Source organism: Odocoileus virginianus, chromosome 7 (assembly GCF_023699985.2).
Source record: "Odocoileus virginianus isolate 20LAN1187 ecotype Illinois chromosome 7, Ovbor_1.2, whole genome shotgun sequence".
Classification (NCBI taxonomy): Eukaryota; Metazoa; Chordata; class Mammalia; order Artiodactyla; family Cervidae; genus Odocoileus; species Odocoileus virginianus.
The window spans coordinates 33275412-33291607 of record NC_069680.1 but is presented as its reverse complement, the minus strand read 5'-3'; the positions used below and the strand labels follow the sequence as shown (position 1 = coordinate 33291607).

The 16196-nt window shown below is 63.8% G+C and overlaps 2 protein-coding genes across 2 annotated transcripts; one reads left to right on the top strand and one right to left on the bottom strand.

Annotated features, from left to right (window-relative positions):
• Window positions 1–484: 484 nt before the first annotated feature.
• LOC139035881 (basic salivary proline-rich protein 1-like) lies at window positions 485–3945 on the top strand. The gene is made up of 2 exons (XM_070469822.1): window positions 485–577; window positions 3118–3945. The coding sequence occupies exons 1-2, from the start codon at window positions 485–487 to the stop codon at window positions 3943–3945; spliced, it is 921 nt and encodes a 306-aa protein (XP_070325923.1).
• A 9123-nt stretch (window positions 3946–13068) lies between these two features.
• UTF1 (undifferentiated embryonic cell transcription factor 1) lies at window positions 13069–14525 on the bottom strand. The gene is made up of 2 exons (XM_020880006.2): window positions 13824–14525; window positions 13069–13683 (listed from the first exon to the last, which is right to left on the bottom strand). The coding sequence occupies exons 1-2, from the start codon at window positions 14503–14505 to the stop codon at window positions 13196–13198; spliced, it is 1170 nt and encodes a 389-aa protein (XP_020735665.2). The 5' UTR covers window positions 14506–14525; the 3' UTR covers window positions 13069–13195.
• Window positions 14526–16196: the final 1671 nt, after the last annotated feature.

The following is a 16196-nucleotide window of genomic DNA, read 5'->3' as shown; positions in this document are numbered from 1 at the left end:
CCCAGGCCTGCTGGGGTCCTGCCCGCTAGGGCCGGGCGCTCTGCTCAGAGCAGGTCTTTGTGCCCCAACCTTCCAGGTGCGGGGGCGGCTGGGGTCCTTGGCACAGCATGCCTGTGACCGCACGTGACGGCCGCTGCCCGGGCCGCCCCACCAAGGTCTCCGCCTGGCATAAAAGGGCACCGGGCGGCTGCAGTCGCAGAGCCGCGGTCCTCACAGAGCTCTCCGCCACGCTGCCCTGCTCGCCTGCCGCCGGGACCCCAGACCGAGCCCGACCGTGACCAGGTAAGGCACACGGTCCTCCTGGTCTCTCCCACAGCCCGCTGACTGCCCAGCTTGCTCACACCTGGACCCCTGCAGCCGCGACCGCAGCTCCTTCAGACTGACCCGAGCCGGCACGGACCCCGGACCTGCAGCCACGCCACTCGCTGTTCCTTTTTCCTATGCATATACTTCTTTGAGGGTCTGGCCTAAAGAGGTGTAGAGCATGGGAAAATGGGGCCCCGAGGTTCCCCTGCGCCAGAGCCTGCTCCCCGCCGGGCACCCGCCTCGAGACCTGCCTCCACATCCCGCACGCCAGGTCAGGGCTCCTGACCTCTGCTTTGGGGTGGGGGGGTCACGGGCTGTGGGACAGGATGGGGAGACCTTCACTTCCATGGGTGCCTAGAGCTGTGGGTGTGGTCCAGGCCCCGTTCCTGGTCTGCACCCAGGAGCATGGTGGGGGTGCGGCCCTGGGGATGGAAGATGCGGGAACAGGAGTGGAACGGCCCAGGGGTGGGACGTGTCAGCCGGGGTGGCCATGGGGCTGCTTCTCCACGCTCATCGTGCTGTGATAATGAGTGTAATGCAAATAAAGGTAACTTCATGTAGAGTTCAGTGTGGAGAGTGTTGATGTGGTGCATTTAAAGCAAAGTTCCCTCGTCATGTGGTTTTTTCCCTCATGCAGCAGTAAGAGTGGTCTTGGGGGAACTTAATAAAAATAAAACTTAATAAAAAAAAAACACAAGGGAGTGAGAGGACTCCTAGACACGTCAGCTGGGAGGGCGGTGGGTGGGGAGCTTTCTGACGACCTTTCTGATAACCAGGGTCACGGGGACAGGGCACTCCCAAACGGTGGGGCGGGCGGGCCAGAACGCCCAAGGCTGCAGTGAAGACAGTCCACCCCCAGCACTGCCCGGGGCACCTGCCGGGTGGTGGGAGCTCCCTGGCAAGGGCGGCTGGAAAAGGGGCAGAGGGGGTCCAACGACTGTCGGGCTTATTAGCTAATTGGCCCAGCAAACACAGCTCACAGACGCCCTTTATCAGCTCTCGTCCCAGGCTTAGCTGTAGGATGGTCCTGTAGGGGGTGGGAGAAGGGGGCTGCAGCTCTTGGAGGCCCCAGGCTCAGGCAGACATCCACCCCCAGCGCGTGCTCCCTTCTGTCCATCCTCACCAGGGGACTGGGGTGGGCTTAGCTCCCCTGGGACGCTTGAGTGTTGAAGGCAAGCAGGTATGACACCCTCAGTGCGTGAGTAACAGGGGCATTGAGCCAGACACCTGTGTTTTCTGTGACGGGGAGAGAGATGGGCTGCAGGCAGGGCTGGATCCAGGCCGTCAGTGGCTGTGCCTTGTACTCCATCATTATCCTCCCGTCAGAGCTGCAGGGAACGGCTCCTGGGCACAGGGCGGGAAACCCCGCAGACTCACCACAGCCGGCCAGGCATACCCTCCCTCTGCGTTTTGGAATTGTCCCAGCTGCAGGGGACGCATCTCTCGTGGGCAGCTCCCCGGGCAAGAACACAGGCCTGGGAGTGTCCACCAGGAGGCGGAGAAGAGCAGGCCAGTGTGTCCTGTATCAGCTGAGCCCACCAGAGGAGCACGGACAGGCAGCAGGGTCAGGCCTGGGGCTGGGAGGCCTTTGGGAAAGCCAGGTGACGCCAGACAGGCTGTCAGTCCTGCGGGGCTTTGTCCTGTAAAAGGTGGGGTGGGGGAATGATCCTGCCCCATAAACCTCAGCGTGGCTTCCTGGGGAGGTTTCCCTCCACCTGCTGCCTGGCCACTTGCAGTCACCACCAAGGCTGGGAACGAGGGTCTCACCTGCCTGGGGAGGCGGTGACACGCAGCCCTCCATCTGCAGAGGCCAGGAGCCCTGGAGGCCATGCGGCCCTGGGGTCCTGACCCCTGGAAAACAATGGTCGGGGATGGCAGGTCCTCTGCCACCAGGTGTCACTGAAACTGGAGGACGGAGAATCTGTGTCATGGCCTGTCCACCTCCACAGGGCAGGGCTGGGCCGGGCGCCCACCCCCAGGGTCACAGCCTGGGATGAGAACGGGAAGGAGACTGGGAACAGGGCTGGCGGGGGGTGGGTAGGGTGAGCACTTGAACTTGGTGCTGTGGGAACCCTGCACAGCGGCCGCGCCCGTGGGCCTTCCTTCCGGCAGCCTGCTGCCCCTCCCCTGCCCCATGGGCACTGTCCTGAAGCAAGGACAGAGAACTTCGGGGCCGGCGAGGGCGGGGGCAGGCATAGGTCCTGGCTCCCAACACTTTCCCTGCGAGGGGGGAGCAGGGCCGGGGGACGCAGCCCCCGGAGGCCCCGCCCCCACCGCAGCAGGGCAGGCACCTCTGGGCCTCAGCTCTGTGGTCACTGTTAAGATTGATTCAAACCCAGGATGACAAACACCTTCACTTCCTCCTAATCCTGTTGGTTTTCACGTTCGTGCATTAAGCTCGGAGCACCCAGCACAAGAATCTGCCTTAATCTACTCAGACTGGAAGGCCAGGTTCCAGCACCTTTTGTGGAATAAGCTGTCCCTGATTGTGAGGGCCCAGCACAGCCCTGTCCTCCTTGGCCTTTGGTGGCTCGCTGACCGTCCCCTCCTACACAACCCTTTGGCTGTTTTCAAGAAGGAAGCAGCTCTAAAACATCCTCGACTATAAACTGTCCACAGTCCAGAGGCCAAGAAGGCCCAGTCCCAGCAGCAAGAGGAGTGGGGGCTGCAAGACCGCCAGGCACCGCGGTCTCTGCAGGTAGACACCAGGCATAGCCCCGCACACCCCAGGTGTCTGGCCGGCCTCAGCTGCGGGCGTCCGGGCGCCCACAGTCCTTTAGAAGGCGACCTCGTCTCTGGAGGGGCCTATAGGCCCCGGGCGCCCCAGGACAAGGCCGGCTCGGCGGGCACCCCCCGTCCCGGCGTCTGCGAGGCAGCAAGCTGGGGGCTGCCCGCCGCACGAGGCCCACGCCAAAGCCGAGGGCTGGTTCCGCTCGGAAGGAAGAATCCCGGAGGCTGAGCCAGGGCAGGGGGCTCAGACAGAGGCCCGGGGGCGCAGCGGCAGCGGCGCGGGGCGCGGGGCGCGCGCTAAACCGGGAGTCCTGCAGGGGGCGCAGCTGTTTCACACGGCGACAGGGGACCAGGTTACGGCCGCCCCGCCCCGCCCCCGGACGTCGCCCCGCCCCCTCTGGCGCCAGCAGCCCCGCCCATGGATGCCGCCCCTCCCCTCCCCCAGAGGCCGGCCCCGCCCCTTCCCGCGAGGAACGGGTTTGGAGCCGGAGAGGACGGCCGCCCCGCCCCCGTCGGTCGCGTCCCCTTCGTCCGGTCCCGCCCTCTCTCCCGCCGGCCCGGGCGGAGAAGCGCTCCGGGGCGCCCCCTCAGCCTCCCGGTCAGGCTCCGCGGGAGGACGGGGGGCACCACGTCCAGGCGGCCGAAGCGCCGCCCAGGAGGGACACGGCTGCCCCCCAGGAGGAAGCTCCAGAGAGGCCAGGGCCTCGGGAAAGCCGCCTGCCCGCCCGCCGGCCTCCCACTGGGTCGAGGCGACGCTCCTGCCCGCCCTCGGCCGGCCTGCGGGCCGGGCTCCGGAGCGCGGACGCCGGGGGAAGGACAGAGTGGACGCGGCCGCTCTCCCTCTGCCCACAACACGCAGGCGCCCCCTTCCGGAAGCAGTTTCTGTCACCTGTAGATGAGGAGCTCTGACCCCGGGGCGGGGCGGGTGCCGCGGGGCCCGAAGCCCACCCAGGCCAAGCCCGTACCCCGCTTCCCGCCCCGTCCTCGGGCGCCCCGGCTCCATGACCGCCGCCGTGTGTCCAGCGGGTCTGTTCTGATTTATAGGTAGGAGACGGGGCAGCACCGAGCTCCCCCGTGAGGTGAACACGTCTCCACATTCTTTATTTAAACTTTTTAAAAAATGGAAATATACAGTTAGCACCAGCTGCACTTTTGGCCGCGCAGGACCTGACATGGAAGCGCAGTGGTCAGTCACTGGGCGACAGGCTGAGTCTCCTTCGCTGCGGACAGAGGCTCCTCGGGGTTCTGAAGCCACAGGATGTTCACGGGAACAGAATCCAAACGGCACCGGGCCACGGCCACCCCTAGGCGAACCCGCCGGATGCCAGGTGGCCGGTGAGCTAGCCGAGTTTGGAGGCCGAAAGAAGCTGCCGGGCGCTGCGGAGGGGCCGCGGTGACCTCTCCAAACTGAGCGGGCTTCATGAGGCGCAAGACGTGCTAACCTTGAACCCTCTTGCAGAAGTGGGCTCCGAGGACTTGGGCTTGGACTACACGGGCACCAAGCCCTGATGTCGGCCGTGGTTCACAGGGAGGGTGAGGGCAGCTCCTGGTGGGGGTGGGGGGAAAGAGTCCCAAGGGCCTGAGGGGCAGCCCCAGGCCTGGGCAGAACCCCCCTGCGACAGGAGTACACGGATGGGTGACTCTTCTCCCGGACCCGCCCCAACTCCCGACCCAGCCTGGGGAAGGGGGGCCCCCTGCACATCCACTAGGTGTGGGCGTCCCCGGGGCACACACTCCTGGGGACTTCAGCGCCCCTGTGCCCACGGTCTGGGGGGCTCCCCGCTGTACACCCAGGAGACCTCAGTGGGCCTGGTTGTGCGCTTGCCCCGCTCAGCTGCTCTGGGAGAGCAAGTCCACCGGGCTGAAGCTGCCGTGAAGGGTGGAGGCGGGAGGCAGCCCCACTCATGACTCAGCTCTGGACAGACGGTGGGCCTGGGAACTGGGTCCAGCTGGCTGGGTGGGGCTGTCGAGCACAGCGTTCGGCAGGGCTGGGCTGCACCTACAAGCTCAGGAGGTGGGTGGGAGGAGGGTTTACCTAGATGACCCAAATCCTCCCTCCCCAGATAAACGGCACCTAACTACCTTCAATTCAGAGGGACAAAGGAAGCCATTTGCACCTCCTCCAGCTCCGTGAGGTCTGGGGGAGGGGTGGGGTTGCGGCCAAGAAAGCAGAGGCGGCAACTAAGGACTAGCTACGTGGTCTCTGCTGCCCCTGCCCTGCTGGCCCCGTGGCCGGGACTGCTGGAGGGTGAGGGTGGTCCAGCCCTCCAGCACCCTGCTGTCCAACCCGCCCTGGAGGTCTGCCCACCCGAGGGAGTCCGGGGTCTGCACTGTCACTCCTGGGACAGGTGGGCTCGGCCAGTGTCTGCCTCGGCAGGAACGTGAGCCGTGAGGAGCCAGGCAGGGTGGGGAGGGGCTGGTCCGCCCACACGCTCTGCCGAGGTTCACTCTGGTTACAGGAGCTGCCCCCAGATTTGAGTGGCAGGAAGGAAGGGAGTCTGCTGGTTCAGGGCAAGGACATGTCTGTGCCCGGCTCCTGGGACGAGCTGAGAGGAAGGACAGGGTCTCCTGAACTTCTGCTCTGCTGGGCCGCTACCCAGCACCCCCCCTGCCCCCAGTAGCAAGGCAGGTGCAGGGGCTGCTCTATGGACAGTCACTCGATGGTCGCCCCTGGTGCCCCCAGTGCTTCACTCTCCACTGGATGCGGCCGTGTCCCTGATGCGCAGCTGGCCTCAGGGAAGGGGGTGGCAAGATCTAGGGGCAGCCCTCTCTCCCCCAACCCTGGCAGGCCCGTGTCTTCCCACTCCATGCCACCGGCAGACTGATACATGGCACATCCTAGATGACTGGCAAGGTACTGCTGCAGGGACCCATCTGGGGAGCCGCTCCCTCAGGCAGACATGGCCCCCAGCCCCAAGGCTTTGGAACAGACAGGGTGAGTCTGCAGCCTGGGCTTCCAGGGGCGCCCCCCGCCCACGCCCTCCCGCCTGGGAGATTAACACACCAGTCTCACCCTCGAGCCTCTCAGGCTCAGCCGGCTTGGTCCCTGACCTGGTTGGGTGAGGCTGGGATTTAAATCCCTCACCGTGTCAGGTGGGGTGTCTCCTGAGATGACTCCAGGATGTCTTGCGAGCTGCGTGTGCCCAGGGTGCTCCCAGGACGCTCGTGGGCAGGTGTGGATGTGGGTGTCCTGCCACCGCAACAGCAGCCGAGCTGCGGGGGCTTGGAGCCCCTGGGCCGGCCACGATGCCTCCCCAGCCTGGTCGAGGGAGGGAGCCGCAGCCCTGTGACTGCTCCAGGCTCACAGAACCCGCGGGACAGACACCCTCTAGGTCATGGGTCCTCAACCCCCCAGCCCATGGGCCAGTACCAGAGCCGCCTGTTACAACTGGGTAGTACAGCAGGAGGTGAGTGGCGGCTGGACGCAGGCAAAGCTCACCTGCCTCTCCCCATCCCTCGCGGTACCGCCCGAATCACAGCCTCCTCCATGCAAAACCTGTCTTCCCTGGAACTGGTTCCTGGTCCAAAAGGGTTGGGGACTACTGGCTTAGATGAAGGGGAGTTTGTTGGGAATTACTGCATTGAGTGCTAAAAGCAGTACTTTGTGAAATGTCAGGCATTAACATGTACCATGCCTTTCAAAACCCAGACAGGGTTAGCATTTCTTTCCTTCTGATTTTTCAGGGCCTGTCCACTGGCCTTTCAGCCCCACAAGGGCACCATCTGCCACAACCCCACCCCAAGTCTGCTGGGCGACCCCTTCTCTTAGGGGACCCACCTCTAACAGCCACCCCACCTTTACTTCCTGGCCCCCACCCCGACCTCCCCTCGCGGGTCAGACGGCTCCTCTCTCCAGTTCCTGTGTGTGTGTGTGAACTCTCCTCGTCCTGCAGCACTGCCGAGGGCTGGGCCCCCTCTCCTCACCTGGCTCTGGGCTCCTGGGGTCTCCCCTCCCCTCCCCTCCGTCTACCCCGGGCAGCTCTGTGACGGCTGTCGCCCCGAGGGGCCTCAGCTTCCTCACTTGGTGTTGGTGTTCCGGGCTGCATGCTGCCCTCCTCGGGATCCAGGTGTGACAGTGGCTCTGGGCCCTTGGCCTCCAGGCCCAGGTGGCAGCCGACCTCCCACTGGATCCCGCACCTGCGCCCCTCAGAGTCACGTCCCACTGCACAGGCAGGGGCTGGTGGGGGCGAGCGGGGGCTGGGCACCTGCGATCTGCAGCCGTCTACACTCTAGGGCCCTGAGGCTGCGACTCGACCGCGACCTGCCAACTACCCCCCACAGCGGGCTCCTTCTCCCCCAGCGGCCCAGCTGTCTGAATCCCTGGACCCGCTGGGCCCTCACCATCAGGCCGTGACTAGTACAGGTGAGTGAGGGTCCTCCTTGTCCACGTCCCCCACTGCCGAGAGGCCAGGAGGCCCCATGAGGCTCCGACGCTGCCCCCTAGTCCCAGGGCCCCCAAGTCCCGTCTCGCGCGCCCCGCTGCGCTCAGAGTCAGGGCTGCAGCCACCATGCCCCTCACCCCCCTCCTTGAAGCCCAGAGGGAGAATCTGGGCTTCTGGCGGGGAAAACAGAGGTGTGCGAATCGGGGTGCGGTGGGCATGCCCCACCCCAGCAGGGGGGCGCCGGTGCGAGAGCGTGGTCAGGTCACAGGCTGCAGCTGTGGAGTCAGGGAAGGGGCTGCCCATGAGGACTGGCCTCCCCGTCGGCTGGGTGGGTGCCATCCCCAGGCCCCTTCCTTCCTAGGGGGTCAGGTTGGAGAGCTTCCTGCTGCTGTGCGAGGGGCCTTAGTCCCGGCCTGGCCCCTCCGTCCTACCTGCAGAGGCGGCAGCAGGGCAGGCCGAGTGGGCAGGCAGGGGGCAGACCCCCGCCTCCCATCCAGGCTGCAGCCCCCTCGCCTCACACTCTCCTCCCCACCGGCCAGGTCTCACTGGCCCTGCTCTGGTCAGAAGCTCAGAGGCGAGTCCTGCACCTGGGGACCCCCACGATGTCTCCTTGGCAGGTGGGGCCCCGCCAACCTCCAGTCTCGTGAAGACCTCTGGTTGGAGGGGCTGGGCCAGGCTGGGGTGCCTTGGGAGGCCCACAGATGGACAAACTAGAAGCCCCCACCCATAGCCAGGCCCTGCGGCCTTGCAGCAGTCCCGCCGAGACTGGGGGTGCGGGTGGGTCCCCCGTCAGTCTGAGGGACTCTGAAAGGGGCCCCTGGAAGGAACCTTTATGAAGTGTCTAACTCCAGGCCCTGGTCTTTGGTGAAACAGACTCTGAAGCTAGGAAGCTGAAATCAACGGAACTAAAACAGTTTTATGTAAGGACTAAATGTGGAGCTCTGAGCATGTATAAACTAACTCAGATAAAGCATCCAGTGTCTCAGTCGCACAGGCCACCTGTGGCTGGTGGCGGCCGTGTGGGACAGTCGTTCTGGAACGTTCCTGTCACTCCAGAGTGCTCCTGCTTGGTGCTGTCATTACAAAGAATGAACCAAGCGAAGTCGGATAAGCACCTCCTGCTGAACAGGAGGAACAATGACTGCCGAGGTCTTCACGAAGGGGCCTCTGCAGGTCAGGAGAGTCCTTGGAGGATTAGGTCAGCGCCAAGAACTCAGAAAACAAAGGAAAGGGGAGCGCCCGCAGGCCTCCTGAAGGTGCAGGACCCCCGAGGAGCAGAGAAACCCGACTGAAACACACAGAGGTGCTAACGCAGATAAATGGCCAAAGGTGATGGGCCCGGATGCTCCCGCTGATCAGCGATGGAGGACGGGCCACCCTCAGGGCCCACACCAGCGACTCAGCAGGTCCTGGGGCTGGGCCAGGTGAGCGGGGTGAGCTGCACGCCTGAGTAGCTGCTTCCGATCCTCAGCGACCACAGCTCTGGGAGAGGCCAGCACCTGGTGTCCACTGGAGACCCTGCCAGCACCGGTGGCAGGGTCCCGTCTGTCCTGCTACAGGGACGCCAGGCAGGGGGCTGCGGGGCAGACGCCGGCTGCTTCCTTGCCGTGGCCTCCCATGGGGGGATCGGGGTCAGGGGCGCTAACCCCAACTGCGAGGCCCCACCCTCAAGGCCTGTTGCCTCCCAGGGGCCCTCCTGACTGCACCACCCTGGGCTTGGGATCTCAGCACGGAGTTAGGAGGACACGTTCGGTCTGTAACGCTCAGCGCTGTGGTTTCTGGCAAACTGGCCCAGCGCAGAACAGGGATGGGAGGAAGGCAGCGCGACTGTGTCTCTTGGGGCACCCCTTCCCGTTCTGCGCCCCCACAACGTGGGGGAGAGACTACAGACGCAGTGGTGTCGTGAAGACAGTGGAGAACCACGCAGACCGGGGGCCTCTGGTGAGGGTGTGGAGGAGACGCAGGAGGGAGCCACGCTGAGCTGAGAGCACAGACCCGTCTGCCCACTCAGTTCCTTCTCCGCCTAAGGTCCTCAGGCCCCAGCTGCGTGACTTGGAAAAAGGTGCAGGCTTGCAGCCAGGCGCCCCTCGAGTCCCCGGGGAGGAGGCTGTTTACACCGCCCGTACGGACAGAGCCTCGTATGGACGGTGTGGTTAGAGGAGCATGTGTAGGAGAGACGGGGTCTGGAAGATGAGCCGTGAGAATCAGGACAGGCAGTTCTGAAATACAAGGTGTATGGGAAGCTCGCTTCAGTTACATTCAGGGACCATCTGGACACCAAGGGAGCTCAGGCAGAGCTAACCAGGTGGAATGGAGCCCTGTCCGGGGTGTGGGAGCCCCTGGACTGAAAGGATCAAATGCCTCTTTGGGGAAAATGCATTCCCTATGAGGTGTCCCATGTCACTGGAATAGCTGTTCTAGGGCTCAACAGCATTGACCCTTGATGAACGTGCTGTGATAACCGCTCTCTCTGGCCCCAGCCCCAGAGGGAAGGGAACTGGTGTGGGAGGCCGAGGGTGCTGAATTAGCTGGGAGCTGGATTCCAGCCCCTGGCGGTCCACACAGAAACAAACTGGGGCCAGGGGTGAGCTAGGTACACCAGCCGGGTGCAGCCCTGCGTTACGGGGCGGACGAGGCTGAGGGCCCAGGGCAGTCCACACACACAGGAGCGCCAGCCGGGTGCAGCCCTGTGTTACGGGGCGGACGAGGCTGAGGGCCCAGGGCAGTCCACACACACAGGAGCGCCAGCCGGGTGTGGGGCGAAGGGGAAAGCAAAGCCAGCCCCAGGGCCCTGCAGATGCCGGGGTTGGGGTGGGGCGAGGCCCAGAGTGGGGCACTTGCAGTCCCCGCTGTTGATCATCCAGGCCAGCGAGGCCACAGGCCACTGTGCAAGGGTCTCCGTGTCACAGGACAGGCGTGCGGTGAGTTCACGTGGTGCGGACACAAGCGGCAGCTGGATGGGTCCCCGAGCACTGGGACAGGAGGGCACCGGCAGGTCAACGGTCACACTGCTGACCGCGCACTGTAACACCGGTTGTTAAAGGTACGAACCTCACACTCCCTAGGGTGACTGAGATTTAAAAAAGTAACAGAAGTGTGCTTGAGGATGTGGGGAAATTGGAACCCTTGTTCGGTGTTGGTGGCAATATAAAATGGGGCAGCGGCTGGAAGATAGTATGGAGGTTCCTCAAAAAATTAAAAATGGAATTACCATATGGTCAATTAATTCCACTTACACACCCCAAAGAACTGAAAACAGGGTCTTGAAAGATACTCGCACACCCATGTTCGCAGCAGCATTATTCACAATAGGTGAAATGTGGAAGCAGCCCAGTGTTCACCAAGTCAATGGACAAGCAAAATGTGGTCCATCCATGCAGTGGGCTATCGTTCAGTCTTTAAAAAGAAAGAAAACCCGCAGGATTCTGTGTACATTATTCACAGCTTGGAGGACATTATTCTAGGTGAAATAAACCAGATACAAAAAGACATATACTGCCTGATCCCACTTTTGAGGTCCCCAGTAGCTCAGATGGTAAAGAATCCGTCTGCAACGCGGGAGACGTGGGTTAGATCCCTGGGTTGGGAAGAGGGCACGGCAACCCACTCCAGTATCCTCACCTGGAGAATCCCACGGACAGAGGAGCCTGGTAGGCTGCAGTTCACGAGGTCTCAGAGTCGGAAGGGCTGAGCGACAGGGCACACACCAGAGCACCCCGCCAGGGCGGGGGAGGGGCTGCAGAGTGAGTGTCCAGTGGTGCAGTCTGAGAAGAGCGAGTTCCGGAGCTGATGGGGTGACCGCTGCACAACGTGAACGCCCCTGGCGCCGGAGCTGCACACTTGAAATGGGTTAGACGGAAGACTTAACGCTCCATGTGCTACACCCAAGTGAAAGCGAAGGGGTGAGCCTGCTGGCTGAGGGGCCCCTGAGGATAGGCCGGGAGGCCGGCTGGGTCGATGCCCACAGAGGGACAGGAAAGAGGTGCTCGAGGCCAGGCCTCCATCCCCACTGGGAGGTGCGCTGTACACGTGCTGAGGCAAACCCAGGATGGCCGGCAGAAGACCCAGCTCCCCCGCCCCCAACCCTAACCCTAACCCTAACCCCGCCCCCCCCAGCCCTGGAGAGCTACAGATGAGGCGGGTCACGGGCAGGGCGGGGAGACAGGATCTGAGCATTCCCACGCGTCAGGAATGGCTGAAGTTACAGGTAAAGCCCCAAGTTGAGGCGCTGGAGTGAGACAGGCTCGCCCCTCCCCAGACTGGAAGACCTTGGCAAGGCCTGGGAAGGGGTGGGCAGGGTCATCAGGCCCCGAGGAGAAGGCCCTGGACATGGCCCCCAGACCGCAAGGCAACATGGGCCGTAAGATAGACAGGTTCTCCTTGGTGCACCCCAATACCTTGGTCCCCAAAGACTCAGAGGCTTACATGGATCTCTTCAAACCCCCAAACAGCCCTTTCCCAGAGCAGAGGGTCCCGGTGACATCACCCCCTGCCCCCGGGGCTTTGGGGATTTGCTGGGAAGCGGCCCAAGGCTGTCTCGGACCCCCCACCCTTGGCTCTTACCTTTGGGAGTGTGTAGGGTGTGCCGGCGTTTACAAACGCCAAGAATCCCACCGCAGGTTCTGCCCTCGGTGGACTGGAAGGGGGCAGCGGAGGCCACCGTGTCGTCGAGGATTCGGAACCTTCCATACACAGCCCCCAGTCCTGCCGAACGATGGGTGCAACTCTGTTCTGCCGGGTCCCTGCGGCTGGGGGCCCAACCGGGGCCTCTTAGAAGACTTTTCCAGAAAAGGGCTGGGGGAGGGGCTGAGTGCTAGGCCGCCTGGAGCCTCCGGAGGGCGAGGACTGCAGGGCGCTTGGAGACAGGCTTCCCGTTTACCTCGCGGACCAGAGCAACCACTTAAGCCTCTGAATGAGCCCCTAGCTGCTGAAAAGCCGCCGGGCATTCAGCCCGAAGGCTTATTGTTATGCGGGCTCGCGCCTCTGGCCGCTTCCTCCTCCCACCCGGCTGGGAGCACGTCCGGCCCCGCCCCGTCCCTGCCGGGTCTGAGCCCCCAGCGCAGGGTGGGGCCCTCAGTCAAGACTTGGAAAATGCTCCTGGGGCGATTTCGATAAAGTCCTTTTAAAGTTTCACGAACCCAGGCCTCCGCCCAGGTGGAAAAGCTCAGATCCGCCACGCCTGCTGCCCCGGACCCGCCCAGTCCACGCACCTCTGTGGACTGGAGGGGACCCCCTTCCCGGGAACCTCCTCCCTGGATGCTGCTAGGCCCAAGGCTCTTCCCTGGACGGCCCGCGGGGGGCAGCGGGAGACCTCTCACACCTCCCCCACCAGTTCCGGCTGAACCCGGCCCCCGCCGGTTCCCCGGGCCCTCCCCGTGGCGCCCGGCCTCCTCCCAGCTCGCAGGGGCTCGCCCACGGTGGCCGGTCTGCGCTGGTGGGAAGTCTTGGTAAGCAGGGTCTGGAGACCTGGAGAAGGCTAGTATGCGATGAGGGCCCCGAGCCCTCTCCAGACGGGAGAGGGGCCTCCTAGGCTTGGTGGGGCCGGGCAGAATCCCAACTGGGCCCCTCCCCGGGGTCCCGAGGCCATTTCAACCTCCCGGTTATCTCCCGCCCGACGCTCCTACCCAGAGCGCAACCTGCACACACAGGATTGAGTCAGAAAAAGCAATCTTTTTATTGAACACACCTAGGTTCGGGGGAGGGGGCGGGGAGGGCAGCAGGCAGGGTCAGGGCTGAGGGGGCGGCCCTCCGGCGCGGGGAGCACCGAGGGGCAGGCCTCACGGGCGCGGGTCGGCTAGGACGCCTCGCTCAGTCGCGGCGCTACCCAGGATGAAGCCCACGGCCAGGGACACGGTCTGGTCGAAGGAGCCGCGCAGCTGCTCCACGTGCTGGTTCAGGGTCAGCAGCTGGTCACGCAGCGGGCCCAGGATGGACACGATGTCGCCGAGGTGCCCCAGGGTCTGCACGAGGGCGGCGTTCAGAGACGGCGGCGGCGCGGGCTGCTGGGGCGCGTGGTCCTCCGGGCGGCCGGGCGGCGAGTCGGGGTCTTCCTGGGCGGGGCCCGGGGACGGCGGTGGCGGGGAGCCAGGGGCACGGAAGGACTCGGACTCTTCCGGGTGGCCAGGCGCCGGCGTGAAGGTGCAGACGGCCGTCGGGGAGCCTGGGGCGTGGGGCGCGTCCGCACACTTGGGCGGGGACGGACTGAACCTGAGCGTCCACGCGGGATCCGAGTCGAGCTCTCGGGACGCGGGCAGCGGCGGGGCGCCTGGAACGCGGAGCTGCGGTTTGCCGGGGGCGCGCCCGCCCCCCACTCCCCCATCTGGGGCGCGCTCCCCACAGCTCGCTCCGCTCGCTCTCCCCGCTCCTCTGTCTGCGGCGCGCCCTCCCCCACCCCAGCCCACCTACCCGGCTCGGCGGGCGCGGCGGAGGCCGGCCGGCGGCCGCGCGGGGGTCGTCCGGGCCCGGGGGAGCGGCGGCGTCCGCGCCTGCGCCCGTTGTCACCCAGTAGGCCCATAAGCTGGCGAATCTGCGCGTCGAAGGGCCCGGGCGGCTGGCCGTGCGCGTCGCGGACCTTGTCTTTGAGGAACTTGTAGCGGCGGCGGCACTGCGCAGGGGTGCGCCGCACCTGCTGGCGGGCCAGCGCGGCCGACACGCGGCGGTAGGTGGGCAGCGCCTGGCGGCGGTCCAGCAGGAGCGCACGCCACACGGCGGGCTGCAGCAGCGTGCCCAGCAGCAGCTCCGTCTCGCGCGCACTCCAGGGCGTGCGCTGAGCCGAGCCCGGGGACACGGGCGAGCCGGGGGACGCGGGCGAGGCGGGGGGCGCGGGCGCCGCCAGCGCGCCGGGCGAGGCAGGCCTTCGGGGCGGGGTCTCCGGGGCGCCCCCCGCCAGCCGCGGCTCGGGGTCCGGGCTGGCGGGCGATGGCGGTTCGGGCGGGGGCGGCCGCCGCGGGCGCAGCAGCATCCCAGGGCCGGCGGGGTCGGGGCCGAGGCCCGGGAGAAGCCGCCCGTTCGCGCTCGGAAGACCCAACGCGCCCGCCCTGCTTGAAGCTGGCGCGGAAGCCCCGCCGGGTCTACACGGCCCTCCCATTGCCCCGCCCCGCCCCGCCCCGCGCGCCAAGTTCAACCCGACCGCGGCAACGCCTGGTCTCCGGGCCAGTCTTCGGGCTCCTGGGTCTCGTGGAGTAAGGCTCTGCCCCCGCCCGCCTACCGCGAAAGCGCCCGCCCAGCCGCCTTGTCTGTACTTATTAAACCGCTGGATCAAGTCCAAAGAAAAAGGCCACGTGTGTCGGCCGCGCAAGGTTCCATTCGTGTTTACGCATGTGCCGTGCCCTTTCACCGCTGCGTAGAGGAAGCCCTGGAACATTCTGGTTCCAAAGGCTCCTTTTTCCTTTGGTGCATGGTGCACCCTGCTGCTGCTAAGTCACTTCAGTCGTACCCAACTCAGTGCGACCCCATAGAGGGCAGCCCACGAGGCTTCCCCATCCCTGGGATTCTCCAGGCAAGAACGCGAGTGGGTTGCCATTTCCTTCTTTAGTGCATGAAAGTGAAAGTGAAGTCGCTCAGTTGTCCGACTCTCAGCGACCCCATGAACTGCAGCCCAAGAGGCTCCTCCGTCCATGGGATTTTCCAGGCAAGAGGACTGGAGTGGGTTGCCATTGCCTTCTCCTTGGTGCACCCTAGGTATTCCTAAATGCAGTCGTGTTCTGGTTCTACCAGACCCCCGAACACCGTTGAGGTTTTAGTTTGCGGAGGCGGTAGTGTTCACCGCTGTCTGCTGGATCTGATGGAGAGCTAGGCCATTGGTAAAACTTGGTGTCGTAATTTACATACATTGCACATAAAGGGACTTTCTTATTCTGATAAAGAATGGCCACCGCCAACATTGTTTACTAGAGTGTTAAGCCTTACTCCCTGAGATACTAAGGGTAAGAGAAGGGTGCCCAAATTTACAGCTTCTGCTCAGCCTTCTAGAAGTCCTAGCCAGAGAATAAACCAACAAAAAGGTGTGGGAAGTATATAGCCAGGGAAGAAGTGAAACAGTTCTCCTTGCACATGATATGGTGGTACACGTGGAAAGTGCAAAATCTACAGGCACAGTCAGAAGTAATGAGCTTTGCAAGGTCATTGAATACAAAAATGAACAAAAATCAGTTGTATTTAGTGTCTACTAACTACGGAGAAGCAATGGCACCCCACTCCAGTACTCTTGCCTGGAAAATCCCATGGATGGAGGAGCCTCTTGGGCTGCAGTTCATGGGGTCACTAAGAGTGGGACACAACTGAGTAACTTCACTTTCACTTTTCACTTTCATGCACTGGAGAAGGAAATGGCAACCCACTCCAGTGTTCTTGCCTGGAGAATCCCAGGGACGCGGGAGCCTGGTGGGCTGCCGTCTGTAGGGTTACACAGAGTTGGACACGACTGAAGTGAGTTAGCAGCAGCGGCAGCATGCTAACTACAGTAGTTTAATAAAACTCCTCGTTGTTGTTCAGTTGCTAAGTCGTGTGCCACTCTTTGAGACCCCATGCACTGCAACACACCAGGCCTCCCTGTCCTTCACTATCTGCAGAAGCTTGCTCAAACTCCCGTCCATTGAGTCCGTGGTGCCTCCAGCCATCTCATCTTCCGTCATCCCCTTCTCTTCCTGCCTTCAGTCTTTCCCAGCATCAGGGTCTTTTCCAATGAGTCAGCTCTTCAGACCAGGTGGCCAAAATATTGCAGCTTCACCTTCAGCATTAGTCCTTCCAATGAATATTTAGGATTGATTTTCTTTTGAA